The 24,667-nt window shown below is 47.4% G+C and overlaps 2 protein-coding genes across 2 annotated transcripts in view; both read right to left on the bottom strand.

Moving 5' to 3' along the window:
* The window catches only part of LOC138663608 (zinc finger protein 25-like), a 418,987-nt gene that overhangs the window by 17,372 nt on the left and 376,948 nt on the right, over nucleotides 1–24,667 (bottom strand). The gene's annotated exons all lie outside the window — the stretch shown is intronic.
* Nucleotides 1–24,667, bottom strand: part of LOC138667867 (oocyte zinc finger protein XlCOF29-like) — a 55,094-nt gene that overhangs the window by 4,479 nt on the left and 25,948 nt on the right. The window contains exon 2 of the mRNA XM_069755949.1: nucleotides 15,241–15,448. Coding sequence (XP_069612050.1) covers nucleotides 15,241–15,318 — 78 coding nt within the window. The 5' untranslated portion in view covers nucleotides 15,319–15,448. The remainder of the gene's footprint in view (nucleotides 1–15,240; nucleotides 15,449–24,667) is intronic.

The raw sequence follows: 24,667 nt of genomic DNA, 5'->3' as shown, positions 1-24,667 counted from the left end.
TATATTCGTCTAAGGTCCACTTCCGTCTGTTTGTCTGTCACAGAGATCCCACGTCGCTGATTGGAGGAGAGTAGGGAGGGGCCAATTCGCAACCGGACTGTGTCTGTCGCTGATTGGTGTAGAGGAGCTGCGGAGACACCATCACGTGTTTCTCAACGCAGGCAGTGAATAACCAGGCCTTTCCCCGGGAAGGAACAACCAAGGGAAGGGCAGCATCCAATAAAGGAAAACATCCAATAAAGGAAAACCACCTATGCCAAGCATGGTATCCATCCACAGACAGCTGTTTCGGGGTTTTTGCCCCTCATCAGTGTGGAGTAGGAAACTGGCTATCAGGAGCAGTGCCTAGTAGAAAGTCTTCCCGGGGAAAGGCCTGGCTATTCACTGCCTGCGTTGAGAAACACGTGATGGTGTCTCCGCAGCTCCTCTACATGCATTTGCATATTTGGGGGCAGTGTTCTGGATCACTGCGTTGAAGGTGATGGTGTCTCCGCGGTGTTGGATGTTTTGGTCTCCACGAGGTCAATCATCCGTGCCTTTATAGACTGTCGCTGATTGGTCGCGGCCGGCTGGGCGTGACCAATCAGCGACAGGCACAGTCCGGCTGTGAATTGGCCCCTCCCTACTCCCCTCCAGTCAGTGCCCCCTCCATACTCCCCTCCAGTCAGCGCCCAAATAGCGTTTTAGCAGTCCATTAATTGGACTGCGCTACACCGCGGCATAACGCGTAATAACGCAGTCCGTTAATGCTGCCATTAACCCTGTTACCAATGTGCCGTCATTCTGTGACGGACCTGGAAACGGTGCCTGCAGCATTTCCGGGTCAGTCACCGCTTTTGACAAGTGTGACCAACTTTTTACGATTGATGCTGGTAATGCAGCATCAATAGAAAAAACATAATATGTTAAAAATAATAAAAAATGTAAAAAAAAAAAAAAAAATCGTGATATTCTCACCTTCCAGAGTGCCCGGCAGCTTTTCCTTCTCCTCGCGATGCGCCGGTCCTAGTAATGCTTTGCAGTAATGACCTCAGATGACAGCAACAGGCGCAGTCACTGCCCGGTCGGCCGCGACCAATCAGCGATATTGGCGCGGGATTTAAACACCGCTTCGCTGATTGATTGGTCGCTGCCAGCCGGGGGCGACCAATCAGCGAAGCGTGGTTGAAATCCCGTGTCAATTCGCGGCCGGACTGCGCCTGCCGCTGACTGGTGTGGTATTTAAACACTGCTTCGGTGATAGGCCGCGACCAATTAGCGACAGGCGCGGGACAGGCCCACTCCGGCCACGAATTGGCGCAGTATTTCAACCACACTTCGCTGATTGGTCGCGCCCACCGGCCGCGACAAATCAGCGATATTGGCGTAGAATTTAACCCCCACTCACAGTGCGAGGTAGTTCATTCACATTTACTGAATAAGTTCTGTCAGTCACATTGCCACATAGTTCGGTCACGTTTAATGAACATTTTGTGTCAGTCACAGTGCCACGTAGTTCAGTCACGTTCACTGAATACGTTCTGTCAGTCACAGCACACTGAACAGTATGCTATCATGATTTACGCTTTCTATCTTATAATGGGTTGTAAGCGAAAATACGCCAATGAGGATGACAGAAAAGCAGCAGCAGCAAGGCAACGACAACGTCAAGAGCAACAGACACTTCAACAATCTGCTGCTAGACAAGCCCAGAATGCAGAATATCACAGACAACATCGCCAACAGGAGACACCACAACAAACTGCCACACGACAGGTAGAAGTAGCTGATTCACAGAGACATCATCGGGAACAGGAGACACCACAAAAAACTGCCGCCAGACAAGCCCAGGATGCGAAATCTCACAGACACCGTCGCCAACAGGAGACACAACAAACTGTCGTACGACAGGAACAACACGATCGCCAAATTCATAAAAAACGAATGCTCTACAAACTAAGGCAAGCCAAGGAGAATATTCAACAACTTGCACGTTACGAAACAGACAATAAAACTACAATTATTGAACACTACTGTGGGAATATGAATGCAGTTTGCTCTAAATGCGACTCTCTGAATTTCATTGATGAAAAACCATCTGACAATCAGTTTACTCAATGCTGCCAAAAAGGAAAAGTTATGCTACCGAGACCTCAGTACTCAGATTTGCTTGAGCAGTTGATGAAAGGAACGCATCAACACAGTAGAAATTTTATGGAAAATATCAGAAGCATCAACTGTTTTCATGCGTTTGCTTCATTTGGTGCCAACATTGCACCGCCCCCTGGATTCGGACCGTATTGTATTAAAATTCACGGCCAGATCTACCACCGCACTGGAACACTTCACCCAGAAATAGGACAACCACCAAAATTTCCACAATTATACATCCTTGATACAAATGAGACTAAAGAACAAAGGATGAACGTGAAAGAAAACGAAAAGTGTGATGCTGAACTGATGAACCAAACTGTCATACATTTAGAAAAAAAAAATCAGCCCATTTTTAAATGGTGGGAAACTGACACAACAGTACTTAGTCGATGCCTATGTTAAAATTGAAGCTAATCATCTAAATTTCATACGAATGAACCAAAAACAACTTAAAGTTGAAGACTAATGCGCTCTTCAAGAACATTTGCAAAAACAATCAATTCAAAAGGGAATTCCAATTGGAAAAACAGTAATTCTTCCGTCATCGTTTGAAGGTAGCCTCCGCAACATGCAACAGCAATGGCAACAGTAACAAAGTATGGAAGCCCTGACATTTTTGTGACAATGACCTGTAATTTTTAGTGGCCAAAAATCTAGAACCCTGGCAACAAGTTGAACACAGGACGGACTTAGTCGCATGCGTTTTTCAGCTGTAACTCAGCAGCCTTTTGAAAGACATGAAAAAAATGGGCTTTTTGGAACAGTCAGAGTTTCAGAAACAAGATCTCCCACATGTGCATATACTAATTATCTTAGACGCAGATTCCAAGTTTCGTACGGAAGAAGAAAATCGACGACATAGTGTGGGCTGAAATTCCTAACAAAGAAAAGTATCCTGAACTGTATAATATTGTAGTCTCTCATATGGTTCATGGCCCATGCGGTGTAGCAAATCCAAAAACTCCATGCATGGAAATTGGAAAAAGTGTACAAATGGGTTTCCAAAGGAGTTGAAACAGCACACTGTTAAAGACTTGGATGGCTACCCATCCTGTTGTGAATTCTGCTTTTGGGCTCCCTCCGGTGGTTGTAGGTGGTAATGCAGTTGTCCCTGGGTTGCAGTCCTGGTCAGGTGTATCTGCTGATTGCAGTTCTGACTGGGGTATTTAGGTGTGCAGGATTCATTAGTCCTTGCCAGTTGTCCATGGTTCTTGGGAGGTGTTGGACTTATGTCTGGTTCCTCCTGCCAAGCTGCCAAATCAGCAAAGATAAGTGTCTGGTTTTGTTTCTGTGGCACACTTGTGTGCTTGTTAATTCAGTGCTATTCATTTGTTTTTTCTTGTCCAGCTTAGATTGTGTCAGTATTTGCTCAGTCTAGTTGGATTCTCAGGAGTTGCAGATATACGTTTCACGTCTTTAGTTAGATGGTGGAATTTTTTGTATTATCTGCTGTGGATATTTTTGGAAGGGTTTTAATACTGACCGCTTAGTATTCTGTCCTATCTTTTCCATTTTAGCTAGAGTGGCCTCTTTTGCTAAATCCTGTTTTCTGCCTGCGTGTGTCTTTCCTCTCCTACTCACAGTCAATATTCGTGGGGTGCTGCCTATCCTTTGGGGTTCTGCTCTGAGGCAAGGTAGAATTCCTATTTCCATCTATAGGGGTATTTAGTCCTCCGGCTGTGTCGAGGTGTCTAGGGTTTGTTAGGCACACCCCACGGCTACTTCTAGTTGCGGTGTTAGTTCAGGATTTGCGGTCAGTACAGTTACCACCTACTCCAGAGAAAGTTTCATGCGGCTCCAAGGTCACCGGATCATAACACCATCCTACCGGTGACATCATATTGATAACATTGTTTGCAACCAAAAAATTATAAATAACTCATGGATAGTCCTATACAACCCGTACTTATCAACTGTCACATCAACGTAGAAATCTGTGCTTCAATAATAAAAAGTGTAAAATATCTTTTCAAGTACATCTACAAGGGGCATGAAAAAGCTAACATCGAAATACAAAACAAAACAGTCAATCACAATGAATCATCAACTTTTGTTGACCAAATGATATGGGAGTGCTCCAGAAGCTGCTTGGATGATATTTGCGTTTCCAATGCCTTCACAGTCCCATGCCATTATACGTTTAGCTATTTATTTACCAAATCAACAGCAGCTTTATTTCTTTGAAGATGCTCAAGGCACAGATGTCTCATAAACTTTAAGTACGATGTCAACATTAATGGAATGGTTTTTGCTGAACCAACATGATGAAAACGCAAGGCAGTATTTGTATCGAGCGATTCCAGAGCATTACGTTTGGTATAAAACTTGGAATCCAAGACAATGAGGAGTTAGCAGAATAATTGGACGCATGTATACTGTTAGTGTCAAGGATCAAGAAAGATATTGCCTTCGGCTGTTACTATTGCATGTCAAAGGAGCTACAAGTTATGAAGATTTCAAAACAGTTAACGGAGTATTGCACGATACATTTAAAGCTGCAGCTTTGGTTTTAGTACTTCTATTGGATGATACTGTGTGGAGACTTACTTTAGAAGACGCAGTTACCCTACATAAGCCTAAGCAACTTCGTGAATTGTCTGCCTACATCTGCGTATTTGGACCACCTACAAATCCGGCTCAACTTTGGACAAATTTCAAAGAACATATAATCGATGATTACTGCTCAAGTCTTCACAAAAGAAGTGGAAATTGTCAAAAAATGCCATGCAAGATGTCCAAAATGTCTTACTACTGCATGGAAAAACGTTTTCAGACTTTAATTTGCCACAGCCTGCAATTCAAGTTCAACAAGTTCCAGAGTATGATGAAGCTTACTAATTATTGTTGGCAACATAGAAGAGAAACTCCTTAAATGAACAACAGATTGCATATGACACTATTGTGAGCGTTATAGAAAACCAAGCAGATGCAAGGCCAAAATGTTTCTTTATTGACGGTCCAGGAGGGAGCTGTAAAACATACCTCTATGAAGTTTTAGTGCATCACGTTAGAGGGTTGGGAAAAGTCGTATTGCCATCTGCTACAACAGGTATTACAGCAAACCTTTTACGAGGAGGTCGCACTATCCATTCACTCTTTGGGATACCAGTTCCAGTCAACGAAATCTCTGTTTCCAGAATAAAACAAGACACATTTGCAGGAAGACAGTTAAACAATGCAAATCTTTTGATACTTGACGAGAGCACCATGGCACCCAAATACGCCTTGAGCTTAATTGACAGACTTCTGCGTGAAGTAATGACTACAAATGTTGCTGAAAAAAATTAAATTCTGTTTGGAGGTAAAGTTTTTGTCATTGGTGCAGATTTTAGGCAATGCCTTCCAGTCATACCAAATGGAACAAGAACAGATGTTATCGAGTCCAGCTTAAAAATGGCTGACCTTTGGAAACAGTTTCATAAACTCCAACTAATTAACAACATGCGATCTTCTGACCCAGAGTATAGCAACTGGCTTCTTAAACTTGGTAACGGTGAACTTAGCAACGAATACAACCTTGGAGAAGACATTATTGAAATACCAGAAGACATGATGTGCACTGACTGCATCGTAAGTGATGTTTTTGGATGATTCATTGAAATTGATGTGAACGACCAAAGCAGTGTTGAGAGGGCCTCTTCCCATGCAATTCTCTGTCCCAAGAATGATGACGTGGCTCTGCTAAATTCCCGTGTGATGGATAGAATGCGGAGAGTATAAGTTGTACAAAAGTGATGATTCAGTGGATGTAGACAATGAAGATGAACGAGAGCATTATCCAGTTGAATTTTTAAATAGTCTTACGCCATCAGGAATGCCATCCCACAGACTATAACTCAAAGTTGGAACAATCGTAATGTTGCTGCAGAATCTAAATGCAAAAAAATGGTCTATGTAATGGAACTCGCCTTATTGTTACTGGACTCCATTCTCACGTAATTCAAGCAAGAGTGAGCACTGAATCAGCAAAAGGAAACGAAGTGTTCATTCCACGCATTGATTTATGTCCTTCGGACACCGGTCTTCCATTTAGGCTTCAGCGTCGACAGTTTCCACTAAAACCAGCTTTTGCCATGACAATAAACAAGTCACAAGGTCAAACTCTACACCGTGTTGGCATACATCTATCTGAGCCCATTTTTGGTCATGGACAACTCTACGTTGCATTTTCAAGAGTTAAAATGAGATCCAACGACAAGGTGCAAGTTCTTCCAACCCCTTTACAAGGAAAGTTTCTTATAGGTAGTCAAAAGGTATTCACAAGAAATGTGGTGTACAAAAATATTTTGGGTTGATATTGTTATCAAATATATTATAGTCTCAGTTACTTCTTTTGTCCGATGATTTATTTAAATACAGTTAGATATTCATGTAATGGTTTATATATTTTCAAGATCTGTTTAATAATTTCATTCAATTGTAATAAATTCGAAGAGCAATAAAATTTAATGATAATGTATATATTTTGCGTGGAAAATCCTGTGTATTCATTGCATTATTCTTAAATCTTCATAAATAAACTATATACAAATTCTAGAATACCCGATGCGTTAGAATCGTGCCACCATCTAGTAAGTCATAATCATTTGTTTATTTCATATCATGACCCAGTTATATAGATCCCAAAATCTATGTTCATCTGACACTTAAAGAAAAAAAAGTGCATATCATATGTACAAAATTGTACATAAATGTACATATAGTGTTGAGCATTCCGATACCGCAAGTATCGGGTATCGGACGATATTTGCTGTATCGGAATTCTGATACCGAGTTCCGATACTTTCAGTATATCGGATACCGGAATCGGAAGTTCCTATAATACAAAGTCCCAGTTTCATTTAATTCAGCCAATGAGGAATGATTAGAAGTGTGGGCACATCCTGTTCTGCATGGTAGGCATGTAACTACTGGCACGGCTGTGATTGGCTGCTCAAATGATGTCATGATGAACTATAAAAGTCGCCGCCGCTATTTTGGGTTCACTCTGCTATGAATTCAGTTAGAGACAGAACGCTGTGTTCTGATTGAGGGCCAGTTTTGAGATAGCGATTTGCTTCATTGTGCTTTACCCAAGCTAATTTAGCAACCGCTGTGTGAGAACCTTGTTTTTGTCTTGCAGCGCTGTTAACAGCGGTCTGCAAGGTCTGTGTGTGAGTGCAACTCACTCTGTAGTCTGTCCGCAGCCACAGCCGGTTGTAGTCAGCTCAGGGTGCGTCACTGCCTCATACTGCTGAATCCATTGACCTTTATTGCAATTAGTGCAGCCTGCTGCACATTTTTTCAAATTTATCCTATTAGTGGCTTTCCATCCGTATCCTGCTAGACTGTGGAAAAACACTATATAGGATTACCTAGAGGAGCTTTTCTTTGCCTTGCAGCACCATTCACGGCTGTCTGCACTGTCTCTGTGTGACTGCAGCTCACTCTGTAGTCTGTTCTGCGAAACAAACAAAAAGTTTATAAAGTTCACTAAACACTCCACTTTACAGTTATGTATGCCACATTAGCTCATATTAAAGTGTAGTCCACACTTTATAAAATTAGTGTTTCTTATACCTGTTAGCAGCTGTTCAGGAATAAGCACACTAAGCCCTTAGTACTTTTCTGCCTATGTTTATCAGTCTACTAAGATGAAGAAGGCAGGGAGTGAGGCACGTGGTCGTGGAGGTGGAGCAGGGAGAGGAAGTGGGGATTCTGTGCCTGCTGCGGGCACCGGTGACTCATCATCCCCCAGTTTTAGCAGGATACAGTCCTTCATGCGCAGCTTTGTAGGAGCTTGCCGTACCCCGCTGCTGTGGGACGAACAAATTGAAGCAGTTGTCGGATGGATGGCAGCTAACACATCGACTTCAATTAGTGCCACATCCCTTCAGGCACAGGGCACTGAAGAGCACCCACCTGTCTCTTCACCACCTGCCAAATTGCCCAGGCAGTCAGAGAGCCAAGGACAGGAGCCATCTCTACTTCTGTTCTCTGAATCTCTTGGCTTGGAAATAGGGGGACAGCCAAGCAGCATTCTAGAAGCAGAAGAAGAGGCAGTATGCAGTGATGCCCAACAGCTTTGTCTCTCTGAATCTGAATAGGCGGGTGGGCCAGTGCCTCCGGTCAGCACACCTCAGTACGCATCAGATGAGGAGACTCAGGTGCCACTTTCTGGTGCGTACTGTGCTGGCGAGACTACCCAGGAGACGCAGTTGTTGGAAGAGGGTAGTGTAGATGATCCTTGACCCATCATGGCGTGAGGTACAGGAAGGTGGTGGGAGCAGCTCTGAGGAAGAGATTCCCCGAATGGCCCAAAAAGGAGGGAGAGGGAGGGGGAAGACTGCATTGCCTGTAGCCTCCACTTCGGCACCCATTAGGAGCATGCCTCTTCCAAAAGCCAAAACGGGTGCTCCCAAGGCTTGCAGTGCCTGGTCCTTTTTTGACACAGTTGCAGCTGACATTTGATTAGTCAAATGCAAGCTGTGTCATCAGTAAGTCAAAAGAGGGAAAAAAGTGTCAGCAACCTCAATACCACAAATATGTGGAAACATGTGCGGACCAAGCACGCGGTGGAGTTACAAAAACACACTGAAGACCTAGGCCAACCTACAGCGGCACCTACCACTTCTTCAGCTTGTGTTGGAGCCTCTTCTAGAGGCCCAGTGTAATTCCACCCACAGCACCATGTTCCAAGTTATCCTCACAGTCCCTGCGCACGCTACAGCCATCGGTAGCACAGGCATGGGAGAAAAGGCGGCCATTCTCGGCAAACCACCCATGAGCACAGGCTCTGAATGCTGGCATTGCAAAACTACTGTCCCTTGAAATGCTGTCATTCAGGCTGGTGGAGACTGACAGCCTCCGTAACTTGATGGCATTGGCAGTCCCACAATACAACGTGCCCAGCCGCTATTATTTCAGCAGGCAAGCCGTCCCTGCCCTGCAAAAGCATGTGGAGGGAAACATTAAACATGCGCTACTAAACACCGTCAGTAGCAAGGTCCACCTCACCACCGATGCGTGGACCAGTCACCATGGACAGGGACGATACCTTTCCCTCACAGCCCATTGGGTAAATGTTGTGGAGCCGGGTACAGATCGTGAGAATGGCGCTCTATGTGTTCTACCAACTCCAAGGATTGCAGGAATCCAGTCTGTACACTGACTCCTCCTCATACTCCAGTTCCTCTGAATCATCGCTGCAGGAGCCATCACGGTCCACCTCCACATGGACCCGTGAACGCTTACCTGTTACGACCGATATGAGCACAGCCGTGGCCAAACGTCAACAGGGCGTATTGAAATTAATTTCTTCAGGGAATCGAAGCCACAGCGCAGGAGCTATGGAATGCCATCAAGCAGGAGAGCGACGTGTGGTTTGTGCCAGCGAATCTCCAGTCAGGCATGGTAGTGTGTGACAATGGCCGAAATTTGGTGGCAGCTCTGGGCCTAGGCAACCTCACTCATCCCATGTCTGGCACATGTGCACAACTTGGTCATGCAGAGTTTTTTGAGGGACTATCCGGATCTTGATGCACTGCTGCACAAGGTCCGCCTAGAGTCTGCCCACTTGCGGCGTTCCAGCATGGCAAGATCGCGCATTGCAGCTCTGCAGCGCCGATTCCACCTTCCGGAACATCGCATCATATGTGACCTACCCACCAGGTGGAATTCAACGTTACATATGTTGGAGTGGTTGTGTGAGCAGCAGCCAGCAGTAATGGAGTACCAGCTGCATCAGAAGCAAAGAAGTCGCACTGCGCGCTGTTCAGACTTCACAACCACTGAGTGGGCCACTATGATGGACATCTGCCAGGTTTTGCGTGCCTTCGATGATTCCACGTGGATAGCGAGTGCAGATGATGCACTAGTCAGCATGACTGTCCCCCTTATCTGCCTGCTTGAAAGAACACTGCAAGCGCTAAGGGATGAGGTGGTGGAAGAGGTGGAGGATGAGGAGTCAGAAATGCCATCTGCTTCTGGACAGTCTGTGCGACGTGGTTCCTCACAAAGGCCTAGGCAGGGGACATTTTGTGAGGAGGATGAGGAGGAGTTAATGGAGGAGGAGGAAGACATCTGTCCAGAGGAGGGAGTTACACAAATCTCCAGTAGTTAGTATGTAGAGCGAGGGTGGGGTGATGTAGAGCAGGCAGAGATCACGCCTCAAGCAGGGGACAGCATCTCTTGGCCAGTTGGCAGTCTGCAGCACATGGTTGATTTCATGCTGCATTGCCTGAGAAATGATCGCCGCATCGCCCACATTCTCAACACGGCTGATTATTGGATGTACACCCTCCTAGATCAGCGCTACCGGGACAACTTACAAAGCCTCATAACACCCTTGCAGCGGGAGCGTAAAATGCGGGAGTACCAAGACACACTGGTGCAGTCCATCATCTTCTCCAGTCCAATCGAGACAAGTGCTGCTCAGTGCGTCAAGGCAGTGGAGGAAGCTCTGCACAAAGAGGGAGCAGAAGCAGTGCCTCAGCACAAGGCAAGACCAGTATGGCCCAACAGTGGCAAAGTTTTGTGTGCCCGCCACTTATGTCTATACCATCACAGACAGGTCCAGTCAGCAGGAAGCCACGTTTCCGTCAGATGGTGACAGACTACATGTCTTGCCCTCTAAGTGTACTCCCAGACGGCTCTTCCCCCTTCAAGTTTTGTGTCTCTAAGCTGGATACATGGCCAGAGCTTAGCCAGTACGCATTGGAGGTGCTGGCTTGCCCTGCTGCTAGTGTATTATCGGAACGCATCTTTAGTGCCGCAGGTGATGTACTAACAGACCGTCGCATGTGACTATCCTCCGATAACGTTGACCGGCTTACTTTTCTGAAAATGAACAAGGCGTGGATCTCGCAAGAATTTGCCACTCCTCTTCCAGATTAAATAATTGGTTGGCAACTGTATCCAGGTCTCCTATTGTGTTCATGTTTCTACCTTACCTGAACTGTAATCCCTGGGCTCCAACACCGCCAGTTGGTGCCCGGAAGTGCTGTATGCACAGTCAACACTTGCTGCCGTGTTATTGGTTGGGGTTCAGTAACGTCAGCTTATCCCCTGCTGTGTGTGCGGCAATAACACAAGTCTGCTCCTCCTGCTGTCCCTGAGCTCTAACACCGCCAATTGGTGCCCGGAAGTGCTGTCTGCACGGTCAACACTTGCTGCCGTGTTATTAGGGTTCAGTAACGCCAGCTGCTCCCCTGCTGTGTATCCGTTAATTTCTCCTGCTCCCTCCACACAAAGACTGCAACAGATATTAAACTTGCTCCAATTAGGCCTCGGCCTACACTATGCTACTAGCATTAACCCTGGGCTCCAACACCGCCAGTTGCTGCTCAGAAGTGTCTTTGGCATGGGTACTCCCTCCTGCCCAGCCCCAGCACGCCGTTTCCATGTAGTGTCAAGGTCACTTTGCCTCCAAATACGTTGTCTTGTCGTGTTGTGGTCGGGTTAGCTGACTCTATAGTGCCTGCAGTTTAGGTGCATCCTATGTGGGCTGCGGGAACTGGCAATCAAGGCTGGTTCCGTAGAGCCAATAGGAAAAGCTCCCCCTGTAGGACTGTGGGTTTTCGGTAACTGCGGCCGGCTCGCGGCCTAGCTATTTTTTTTGTCATGTGGACCTTCTGCTGCCTGAGTTCCAGCACCGTTAGCTGGTTCTTAGGAAGACAATCTTGAATAGGTCCCCCTGGTTCCAGTACCGTCAGCTGGTTCCAGGCAGAGCCTTTGGCTTAGGTGCCACCTTCTGGGTATCCGAGTTCCACCAACGTCAGGTGGTCCTTGGTAGTGCTTTCTGGCACGGGTACCTCCTGCTTTGTCACCGAGTTCCAGTACCGTCAGCTGGTTCTCGGCAGTGTCTTTGGCTCTTGTACCTTCTGCTCCCCATCCTGGTTCCAGCACCGTCAGCTGGTTCCAGGCAGAGCCTTTGGCTTAGGTGCCTCCTTCTGGGTATCCTAGTTCCACCAACGTCAGGTGGTCCTTGGTAGTGCTTTCTGGCATGGGTACCTCCTGCTTAGTAAACGAGTTCCAGTACCGTCAGCTGGTCCTCGGTAGTTCCATTGGCTCTTCTACCTTCGGGTAGCCATCCGGGTTCCAGTACCGTCTGCTGGTTCTCGGCAGTTCCTCAGCCTTCTTGTACCTTCTGCTACATTTCCAAGTTCAAGACCCTAAAGATGACGACCCTGAAGACAGAGAAGCAGAAGAACAAGGAGCTGCAGAACAAAAAGCTGAAGAACATTAAGCATAAGACTAAAAATCAGAGCAAAAGATTATCTATATTATAAGCAGAAGAAGACTAAGCAGTCTATGGGGGTGAGTCCGTTCCTCCTCGTGGTGCCCCTGGAAAAAACCTGCTGCTGCAGGCCAAACTGAACGCGGACAAATCCTATTGTAAATCTTTTGTGACAGGCATAACGGAAGGTGTAATCTTCAAACTTTTATTGATAAACTACAGGAATGCCTGTCACAAATAAGAATATGATGAAGAAGAAGAATATGAAGAAGATGAAGAAGTAGAATATGAAGAATAATAATAGTTGAATAAGAAGAATATGAAGAATATAAAAAAAAAGAATAATAGGAAGAAGGTGAAGAAGAAGATGAATAAGGTGAAGAAGAAGTTGATGAAAAAGATGCTGCTGCTGAGGATGATGAAGAAGAAAGTGTGGGAGAAGTAAAAAAGAAGGTGAAGAGCATGGAAGTAGTGAAACATAAATATCTGACAAAATATAAAAAATCTTAACATAGTCAATATCTTGGTAACTCCGAACGTCTTAAAAAAAATTAATTGCTGCTATTCCATTTGATTGGGCGAAACCTCTATGCCTTTAATGTCTCCTCCACCTCCCCCAATACATCCTACATTATTCTTAGTTGTTTTCCTTCATGTGCAATTAACCTACAAGGAAAGAAAGGGTTTATTTTAATTCCGATATTTATGTCCTATTGACTTGCATTGGTATCGGGTATCGGTATCGGCGATATCCGATATTTTTTGGATATCGGCTGATCCAATCCGATACCGATATTTCCGAATATCGGAAGGTATCGCTCAACACTGTAACGAAAAAGAAAATCCAGCTCACCATAGTAACAGTTCCACTCGGAGCACGGAAACGCTGTGTCAAGGCGTAGGGAATCCAAAAAGCAAAAAAAGAATATCCAGCTCAACGAGACAGTGAAAAGTAAAAACTTGGTACTTTATTCACTTCATGTAGAAGCAGAGGATAAAAACATCGGCACAATAAGGATAAGAACACTATCTATCTACGCGTTTCAGGTGGCAAAGCACCCATAATCATGATATCATGATATGGTAGGTATAGAGCATATCAACTGAAGCCTAATCCATCATCTGGGAGAAACGCGTTGTGACACTGGAAGTTGCAGTCTCTGATGGATTGAGCTTTAGTATTACAATGTTTGGGACCTCATATTACACCATAGTCTATATTAGTCACGCTGTTCGGTCCCAGCGACTTCTGAAATATTGATCATTTCTTTGGTCGCTCTCCCACGATATTGTTTCTTTACTACTAGTGGTAAGTGAGCACTAAAATGCTCTGGCGCTCATTGCTCGGGTCGAGCAAATTGGAATTGCTTGTGTGCTCGACCCGAATAACGAGCCCAATGAAATTCTATGGGAAACTCGAGAATTTTTCCGTCCCCAAGCGGTCTGCAGAGAGACTAGAAATTGTGGAAATCGATGGGAACAGTGCTCAAATACATGGAAACAGCATGGGGAAGACCCCTGGAGGCATTTCTGACTCCCAGGTCACTGCTGTGAACAATGTTGTCAGAGTCTTACGAAGGGTTGTGGAGACGGAGTAGTGGAGTCGGAGCCCATTTTGGTGGAGTCGGAGTTGGAGTCTGTATAAAATGGACTGACTCCGACTCCTAAAATATATAATAAATTGGGTACAGTAGTTCAATGTAGTTTGTGGGGAATATTTTTTTCAGAAGAATTTAGGAAATGTCTGTCCTATTCCTGATCTAAGGCCATTTTATCTGAGAAGAATATGAGCTGCAGTTTATGTTCATAATAAGTATTGAAGCTCCTCCTCTACAGATAAGGGAAAAAAATAAACACACAGGGAAGGAATGCCTGCATTCATCTCAGAACTTCAGGAGAGAACAAGAAAGCAGGATTACGGTAAGTACTTCTTAAAGCATATCTAAACTTTCAATAAACTGTGCAGAAATCAATAGTCCAGTATATGTTGTCTCTCTATGCTTTATGTTTTAGTTTCTTTTTCCTCTTACCTCCTGTTTGGAGGAATTAGCTGCTTTGATGACATACATACACTATGCATAGAATATAAGGGGAAAAACTGTTTTCTAACATCTCAAATTTGGAAATACAGTAACAGGATCGATGAGGACATATATATTTGTGTGTGTGTGTGTTGTGGAATATGATTCAGCACAAACATAATCCTTCCCTCCTCTCCTCTTCAGGGAGGCTGGGGTTCAGGCTGTATATACGGAGGCTGTGTGGGGCTCATGTCGCATATGGGGAAGGCTGTGTGGGGCTCATGCTGTATATAAAAACGCTGCGTTTTTGCTGCAGATTTATCGCGGATTTACCGCGTTTTCTCTGCGGTTTTCACTGCAGTTTTACAACTGCGGTTTTCCATAGGAGCAGCTGTAAAACCACTGTGGAATCCGCAGAAAGTAGTGACATGCTGCGGAATGTAAACCGCTGCGTTTCCGCGCGTTTTTTTCCACAGCGTTTTTTTGTTTCCCATAGGTTTAAATTGTAAAGTAGCTGCAGAAACGCTGCAGATCCGCAGTGTTTTCCGCATCGTGTGCACATACCCTTAGAGTATATAATGGGCTGTTGGAGGACGCATAAGATATACAGAAGGGGCTGTACTTGAGTTCAAATGCTATACTGTATAGGGGGATGTCAGCATGTTTAATTCTGCTCAATATTAAAGTGATTAAATTAATATTAAGATAAATATCAATAGTATAATTATAATATATTGATATTAATATTGAGTAGAATTAATTTCAGTCTGTTGGTTCGACCCTCCACAACAGTCATGATCTCTCATGTGGCCCCTCGGGAAAATTAATTGCCCACCCCTGATGTAATGTGACATCATCAGAATCTCTCACCTCTCCAGTAAGACGGAAGAGGATCTCTATGGTGAGGTGTATTATCCTCTCCGCCATCTTGTTTCTGTCCATATTCATCCTTGATGGGTAAATCAGGAAAATTCTCTTCTATAGAAGAACTTCACAGAGAGGATCCGATATTGTAGAGACTTGAAGGTGAAGATGTGCCGATGTAATATCATAAAAATCCTGTGTAATAATACAATTACTGGAGATAATAAGGGGAAACATAGGAGAAGATTTATTATTTTACAGTATTTAGTTTTCTTCTTTACATCTACAAATAAAACCTATATATTTTAGGCCACAGACAACAAGCAGTTTCTCCCTCGGAGTCAGCAGCTGAATATGTTTCTCATAGACTCATCTTCCATAACGCTAATTCTCGTCTCATTTACCGACACTGGAATCGGCATTAGCAATACTGCAGGAGATATTCATTACACGTGACAGGAGAAATAACTACTTCATGATGAGGACGACATCTTCATCTTCTACTACGAAATATATTTGTCCAGAGTCTGTCACTGACTCCATCACCATCGGCCGTCTATATGAAGGTTTCCCGTCTTCCCCGCACTGTAATCTTCTATCACGTTAGATCTCAGGTCTGATTCACATACAGAAGTTTATGAGGCTTTAATAAAAGCTTGTTTGTAAGAACAACAAGACAGAAGTCATATGATGCCAAAGTCTCCATGTATAGGGTTTTACATTCTGGATGTGATGGTTTTTTTTTTAGGATTTTCTTGTAGGCTTCCGTATATTACATGAAGAAAAAAAAATAGTATCGGGGGAACATTATACTGTGTAGAGGCACTGTACTATGAGAGTAATACATGTTTCCTTGGTTCCCGTCTTTCATAGTTGGGTCGTTTGTATCTATCAGCAGAAAAGGAACAAAACCATTGTGATTCTTATAAGGAGACAACACAAAACCCCCCTAAATATAACATTTCTATAACAACCCCACAATCTGTGACTCTTCAGGGTAAATTGCTCTCTCCCCATTGGATTAGAGCTGATACTATGAAGCTAAAGTGACTAAACAGATTTTCTGTCACCTCCATTAAGGGGCACTTTTCCGTGTTTGTCAGAACTGTCCGAGGATTATAAGAAGTGAGTTTCCCCCCAATTAGAAGGGTAAATGCTAGAGTAGACCTGGGCAAGATGCGGCCCGCGGGCCGCATCCGGCCCGCCTGATGATTTTAAGCAGCCCGCCAGCTAGCTGTCACTTCTGACAGCCGCCCTTGGCACCGCTCGGCCAGCCGCTTTCTGAGGAGGAGCAGAGCCGGGTTCATTACCTATTTATCAGTGGCGGCGGCCATCTTCCCGAGGCCGCGCGTGCGCAGATGGAGTGCTCTGCTTCACGGGGCTTCAGGAAAATGGCCGCGGGAGGCCGCGCGTGCGCAGATGGAGATCGTGGCGGCCATTTTCCTGAAGCCGAGATTGCAGATTTAGATCAGCTTCAGGAAAATGGCCGCCGCGATCTCCATCTGCGCACGCGCGGCCTCCCACGGCCATTTTCCTGAAGCTCCGTGAAGCAGAGCACTCCATCTGCGCACGTGCAGCCTCGGGAAGATGGCCGCCGCCACCGATATTCAACCCGGCTCTGGTGCGCACATCGCATTCCTGGCCGCTGCGTCACCTCACCGGTGGAAGGGACCATGCGCACGCCATACCGCACCTCTGCCGCCGCACCAACACTGCTGCAACCCCCCATGGACACCAGGCCGTGGCGTCACCCGCCTAAGCAGGAAGGGACCCTGCTCAGGTGCACGCCGCATGCCACACCGCATCACCCCACCTCTGCCGACACCATGCCTCCTGTGACTCTGCTCTGCCACCGCCAGCCCTCAGGTAAGAATCTTACCTTATCTTACCGTAAGATACTGTAAATTCGGACAATAAGACGGACCCCCATCTTATAAAAAATCTTTTTTTTGGCAATTTTCACCCCAAATTTGGGGTGCGCCTTATGGTCCGGTGCGTTTTATAGTCCGAAAAATACGGTAATTATATTAGTTCGGCCCTCTAAAACCATCCCACTTTCTCATGCGGCCCCATGGCAAAATTAATTGCCCACCCCTGTGCTAGAGTGTATGGGCTCCTTCCAGGTGTGACGTCATTTCCACGGGCGTGTCCTATCGGGAGGGGCGTGTTCTGGGTTCACATCATGGGCGTAGTCTCTATTTACCAAGGTGGCAAAGGCAAAGAAAGCAGCATGCTGTAGCTGTAGCTTGTGGACGCCATGGTGTATGGAGGTTAGTGGTTTCAGGGTGAAAAAATGCTACTTGCTGCTCGCTATGGGGGGGACTGCTGCTTGCTGTTGTGGTGGACCCCTGTGGTAGGCGACCTGCTTGTGTGTGGGGGGGTGACCTGCTGCAGGCTATTGGGTGACCCCTGACCTGCTTGTGGGGGGGCGACCTGCTGCATGCTATTGGGGGTGACCCATTTTAGTGGGGGGCCAACCTGCTTGTGGGGGGTGACCTGCTACTGGCTATTGGGGGGACCCCTGTGGTGGGATTTTGGGGGGCACCTGCTGCTGGCTATTGGGCGGGACCCCTGTGGTGGGATTTTGGGGGGGAACCCCTGTGGTGGGATTTTGGTGGAGGGCTGCTGCTGGCTGTTGTGGGGGACCCCCTTGGTGGGATTTGGGGGGCACCTGAAGCTGGCTATTGTGGGGGACCCCTGTGGTGGGATTTGGGGGGCACTTGATGCTGGCTATTGTGGGATTTTGGGGTGCACCTGATCCTGGCTATTGTGGGGGACCCCTGGGTTGGGATTTTGGGGGGCACCTGATGCTGGCTATTGTGGGGGACCCCTGTGATGAGATTTTGGGGGGAAACACTGTGGTGGGATTTAGGTGGGGGCCTGCTGCTGGCTATTGTGGGAGACCCCTGTGGTGGGATTTTGGGGGGGCACCTGATGCTGGCTATTGTGGGGGACCGCTGTGGTGGGATTTTGGGGGGCACCTACTGCTGCTGGCTGTTGTGGGGGACCCCTGTGGTGGGATTTTTTTTTGGGGGGGGGGCACCTACTGCTGCTGGCTGTTGTGGGGGACCCCTGTGGTGGAGTTTTGGGGGGGCACCTGATGCTGGCTATTGTGGGGGACCCCTGTGGTGGGACGTGGGGGGGCACCTGATGCTGGCTATTGTGGGGGACCCCTGTGGTGGGATTTTGGGGGGCACCTGATGCTGGCTATTGTGGGGGACCGCTGTGGTGGGATTTTGGGGGAGCACCGGATGCTGGCTATTGTGGGGGACCCCTGTGGTGGGATTTTGTGGGGCACCTGATGCTGGCTATTGTCTGGGACCCGTGTGGTGGGATTTTGGGGGGCACCTGCTGCTGGCTGTTGTCGGGGACCCTTCTGATGGTATTTGGGGGGACCTGCTGCTGGCTGTTGTGAGGGACCCCTGTGGTGGGATTTTGGGGGGTACCTGCTGCTTCTGGCTTTTGTGGGGGACCCCTGTGGTGGAATCTTGGTGACCTGCTGCTGGCTATTGTGGGATTTTGGGGGGAACGCTGCTGGCTGTTGTGGTGGACCCCTGTGGTAGGTGACCTGCTTGTGGGTGGGTGACCTGCTGCAGGCTATTGAGGGACCCCTGACCTGCTTGTGGGGGGCGACTTGCTGCAGGCTATTGGGGACCCCTGACCTGCTTGTGGGGGGGGGCAACCTGCTGCATGCTATTGGGGGTGACCCATTTTAGTGGGGGTAACCTGCTTGTGGGGGGTGATCTGCTGCTGGCTATTGGGGGACCCCTGTGGTGGAATTTGGGGGTGACCTGCTGCTGGCTATTGGGGTGACCCCTATGGTGGGACACCTGTGGTGTGATTTGGGGGCGACCTGCTTGCAGGGGACCCCTTTTAGTGGGGGTGACCTGCTTATGGTTGGGTTTGGGGAGGCGACCTGCTTGTGGCAGGACCCCTTTTAGTGGGGGTGACCTGCTTGTGGAGGGGTGACCTGCTGATGGCTATTGATGGGCCCCTGTGGTGGGGTTTGGGGGTGACCTGCTGGCTATTGGGGGGGACCCCTGTGGTGGGGTTTGGAGGTGATCTGCTGCTTACGGGGTGGACCCCTTTTAGTGGGGGCGACCTGCTGCTGGCTATTGGGGGGACCCCTGTGGTGGGCTTTGAAGGCGACATGCTTGTGGTTGGGTTTGAGGGCTGCTTGTGGGATGTGGGGGGCGACCTGCTTGTGGTGGGATTTGAGGGCTATCTGCTTGTGGGATGTGGGGGGCGACCTGCTTGTGGGGGGGGGGTAAGACCTGCTGCAGGCTATTGGGGGACCCCTGTGGTGGGATGTGGGGGTGACCTGCTTGTGGTGGGATGTGGGGAGGCGACCTGCATGTGGGGGGTGACCTGCTGCAGGCTATTGGGGGGACCCCTCTGGTGGGATATGGGGGGGGCGACCTGCTTCTGGTGGGATGTGGGGGGCGACCTGTTTCTGGTGGGATGTGGGGGGCGACCTGCTTCTGGTGGGATGTGGGGAGGCGACCTGCTTGTGGTGGGATGTGGGGAGGCGACCTGCTCGTGGTGGGACGTGGGGAGGCGACCTGCTTGTGGTGGGACGTGGGGAGACCTGCTTGTGGTGGGACGTGGGTAGGCGACCTGCTTCTTACGGAGGGATCCCTTTTATTGGGAGGTGACCTGCTGCTTACTGGGGGATCCCCTTTATTGGGGGTGACCTGCTGCGTACTGGAGGATCCCCTTTATTGGGGGGTGACCTGCTGCTTACTGGGGGATCCCCTTTATTGGGGGGCGACCTGCTTATGGGTTGGGTTTGGGGGGGCTGATGAGGGTTTAGGCAGGGTGGAGTGGATGTCCGATGAGGGTTTAGGCTGGGTGGGGGGTGGACGTTCGATGGGGGTTTGTGAAGGTTGGACGTCCGGTGAAGGTTGGACGTTCAGTGGGGGTTGGACGTCCGGTGGGGGGTTGGACGTCCAGTGGGGGGGTTGGACGTCCGGTGGGGGGGTTGGACGTCCGGTGGGGGGGTTGGACGTCCGGTGGGGGGTTGGACGTCCGGTGGGGGGTTGGACGTCCGGTGGGGGGTTGGACGTCCGGTGGGGGGTTGGACGTCCGGTGGGGGGTTGGACGTCCGGTGGGGGGTTGGACGTCCGGTGGGGGGTTGGACGTCCAGTGGGGGTTTATTCTTGAGTGGGCGTGGTGTACAATGGGAGTAATGTTTGGAGGAGGGGTGGATGTCCGATGGGAGTTTATTCTTGGGTGGGCGTGGTGTACGATGGGAGTAATCCTTGGAGGAGGGGTGGACGTCCGATGGGGTTTATGCTGAGGGGGTTAAGCTGGGGTGGCATCCGATGGGGGGGTCTGATGGGATTTATGGTTGGGGGCAGGGGGCGTCATATGAGGATTTATGCTTGAGGGAGGGAATGTCTGTTGGGCTTTGGGTTTATCCTGTGGGGTCCGCTGGTTAATGTGAAGTGGAGGTTTCTGACTGGGGGAGCGAGCTTATGCTGTGTGGTCTTCTGGTTGATGTTGGGGGGGCTAAAGCTTCATTGGGGTACACAAAAAACATGGGTGTATGCTGCCTATGCTATGCAAATTTTTTTTTTTAGGTATTTCCCTGTAGAGGAGGGTACACCACCAACTGGCATGAAGCTAATCAGTTTTAGCTTAATGTCAGTAGGAGGCAGACATGGGTCTGGACCGCCCAGCCCAGTTTCTGCCTTAGGTTTTGGGGGGTTATTAACGATTTTCCTTTTTTCTTTTTAATTTTTTTTTTCAGATATGGCTTTTGAGGGCGACAGTGGAATTGTCACTCTAATCTCCCACCTAGAATTGTCACTACCGTATCATCTGTGGTCTACGAGGCAAGGCCCTAACACATCAAGAGTGTTTGGGGTTCCCCGAAGAACAGTTTTTGCCACGAATCCCCCTACCTTCTCGCCTCTCTGCGTCCAGGTTATTCCATGCCCATCTTCATAATCGGTCTGCGAAAAAGGATTTGTGATCTTAAGGATCCTACCAGGCAGTGAGGGGGCTACTTTAAAAAAAAAAAAAAAACGACAGGACAAGTATGTCCTAGTTTTCCCCTGAGCAATATGGACGTATCCTGAGGAAACCTTCCTATTCATGCAGCCTCCACGTTTTCCAGAGGCTCCTGTGACCCTGCTCTTAAAATATCCAAGGCTTCAGTTTAGGATTTCTCTGGTGGCCGGTCCACACCGCCAGCGCCCTGAACAATCATTCACGCCAAATTTCTAGTGCATCCTACTCTGCGCCTATCAGTTTAAGAGTACTTCGCTTCTGCAACAGAGGACTAAAGTCTGCCTCCCAAGAGATCTGCTGTTCAATTTTGGTTGTTTTGGAAATGTTCTGTCCAAAAAACAACGGGACAACTCTCCGACCCGCCAGGAAAAGACGAGACCTTCCTTTAGGCCAGCCCCCTCCTGGCATCGATGAACCCACCAGCACTGGTCTGCTAGGCTTGGATCTAGCAGACTCTCTTCGACATGATGGGGCGTTCCCACCTTGGATGTTTCTCAGGGTCGACTGCCGTGTCCTTCACAATTCAAGGCCGGTATTATGATCTCTGGTCCGGGACACCGAAACCTCAGACACCAGAGGCAGGGCTGGGGGTGGGGGCAGAGCCACATACCCTACCGACAGTCCTGCCCACATGCACCAACAGCATATTACAGTTTTGCAATACTTTAGAAATGCAGAAAATGAAACAAGCAAAAGGCATAAAATGAAACAAGCAAAGGCATAACATTTTTCAATGCAGAAAAATGCAGTTTTATAAAATTAGAAATGTTTCTATGTCTAATGTTAAAATGATATTTATCCAGTATTTCTAAAAGTAAAAGCCTGAGATTTCTGTGGGAAATGGTAATTGTTTACCTCTTAAACCAGTTCTGAATGTAAATAAAACATTGCTCTGATTAAGTCTCCACTTTGTATTTTAGCCTTTCATTTCATGCATAGGGCAGGAAAAGCCCATGATGTATCTGTGTAAGACATGTAAGGTGCTATAATAACAGCCTTAGGCCGGTTTCACACGTCAGTGGCTCCGGTACGTGAGGTGTCAGTTTCCTCACGTACCGGAGCCACTGACACACGTAGACACATAAAAATCAATGCATCTTTTCAGATGTCTTTGATTTTTTGTGGACCGTGTCTCCGTGTGCCAAACACGGAGACATGTCAGTGTTCGTGGGAGCGCACGTATTACACGCACCCATTAAAGTCAATGGGTCCGTGTAAAACACGTACCGCACACGAAAGTTGTCCGTGTGCAGTCCGTGTGCCGTGCAGGAGACAGCGCTACATTAAGCGCTGTCCCCCCCACTGGTGCTGAAGCCGCCATTCATATCTTCTGGCCCCACGTGACCGCTCATACAGTACATGGTGCGGCCAGCACAGGACGCTGCGGCAAGGGATCCGGAAGCTAGGTGAGTATTTTAATCACAGCGGGGATGGGCGCACAGGGGGCGGGAGGGGGGGGACCTGGATCTGTATTTTACACACTAATATTCATATCTTCTCTACAGCAAACGCTGCTACAGGGAAGATATGAATGGGGCTTCAGCACGATGCCGGGGACAGCGCTAAACTATAGCGCTGTCTCGGGCACGGTGCGTGTGGTACCCAGTGGGCACACGGGCGGCACACGTGTGCCACAGAAACGCACCGGCACACGGACACGGATAATTCTGGTACCGATTTTTCCGGTACCGGAATTATCTGGACGTGTGGGACTGCCCTTAGGCTGGTTTCACACCAGAAGAAACACAAGCTCCAGAGCAGAAAACATATCCCAGATCAATTATTCCCCTCAAATAACATAATAGGAGAGCTAATTTTAGCTCAGGACACTCTTAACTAGCAATACAACACAAAAGAGCCACAAAGAGTAAACAAAGTCCTGAATAAAAACCAAATAATTTATTTAACAAATACAAGTAAATAAAGACAATCAAAAATAGACAGGGTGAAAAAGTTGACTTCACAGGTATAAAACCAAGAGACAGCAAAAAGATGTGGATGGGGGATACAAAAGCAGCAGACCTACACCTAATAAATGTCACTGTCACGTTTCATGGCACAGCCGCCAAAAAGTGCTAAATGCAGTAAATTCATATAGTCTCAGAAGTACCAATTTCATAAAAATGAAATCCCCAAAATAGGGTGTTACTAATCCAAAAAAGCAGCCAAACCAGTTGCAATGACATTTACCCAATCATTAAGTGTATATCATTTTAAAAAGAAATCACAACGTTAGAGATCTCTGCTGTTGTCCTTACCCATAGTCTCCACTGCTGTGACCTGAGCAATGCAGCCCTTTTTCACCCTGTCGATTTTTGATTGTCTTTATTTACTTGTATTTGTTAAATAAATTATTTGGTTTTTATTCAGGACTTTGTTTGCTCTTTGTGGTTCTTTTGTGTTGTATGGTTTCACACCAGCGATCGGCAGGGCTGCGGATGGCAGCCTTCTTCCTCCGTTAAGCCCTGCCCACTGCCGCACCTCTTCCTTCAGCTCCGCCTACGTCTGCATGCGTCCTGCATACCCTATCTTAACATTGGGTACACAGACCAAGCGGATGCCTTCGCATGCTGTGCTGTTTTGACGCTGCGCCAACCGCAACAAAATGCAATATGTTGCGTTCGACGCTGTTCAGCGCATCGTCAAAACGACTCGTGACTGTGTACCCAATGTTAAAGATAGGGGACGCATGCAGACGTAGGCGGAGCTGAAGGAAGAGGTCCAGCAGTGGGCGGGGCTTAACGAAGAAGGCTGCCGAACGCTGCTGTGAAACCAGCCTTAGATAGGTAAACCACTTTTGAAACAATGTTCACTTGTACAAGCACTTAACCCCTTAGTGACGGGGCCAATTTTTTAAAATCTGACCAGTGTCACTTTATGTAGTAATAACTCTGGAATGCTTCAACATATTACATTGATTTTGAGATTGTTTTTTTTTTCCTGACATATTAGACTTTATGATAATGGTAAACTTGGGTTAATATGTTTTGCTTTATTTTGTAAAAATATCAGAAATTTTTAAAAATTTTAAAAAATAGAAATTTTCAAATTTTGAATGATTTTCCCTTTAAGGCCGGTGTCACACTAGAGAGGAATATGGAAGAGTGCTATGCGAGAAAAAAAAAAATAGCATAGCACTCGGACCAATGTTAATCTGTTGGGCAGCTCCCATCACATTTTCACGGCCGTATTATATGTGCGAGTGAAATTGCAATATACTGCGATTTGCACCGTATATCAGCTGAGACTCGCCAATGAAAGTCTATTTGTGCAAGAAAAACTCACACCACATGGGCCATCAGTGTGACTTGCGAGAAATACGCAACGGTGTCCTTTGAAAGGCTGGCAATTCAGGTGCAGTGTACAGTAAAATCACACTGACAGCTTACAATACTTACAAATAGTTAATTTGTTAGCT

Source organism: Ranitomeya imitator, chromosome 2 (assembly GCF_032444005.1).
Source record: "Ranitomeya imitator isolate aRanImi1 chromosome 2, aRanImi1.pri, whole genome shotgun sequence".
NCBI classification, from domain to species: Eukaryota; Metazoa; Chordata; class Amphibia; order Anura; family Dendrobatidae; genus Ranitomeya; species Ranitomeya imitator.
This window is presented reverse-complemented; position numbering and strand designations above follow the sequence as displayed.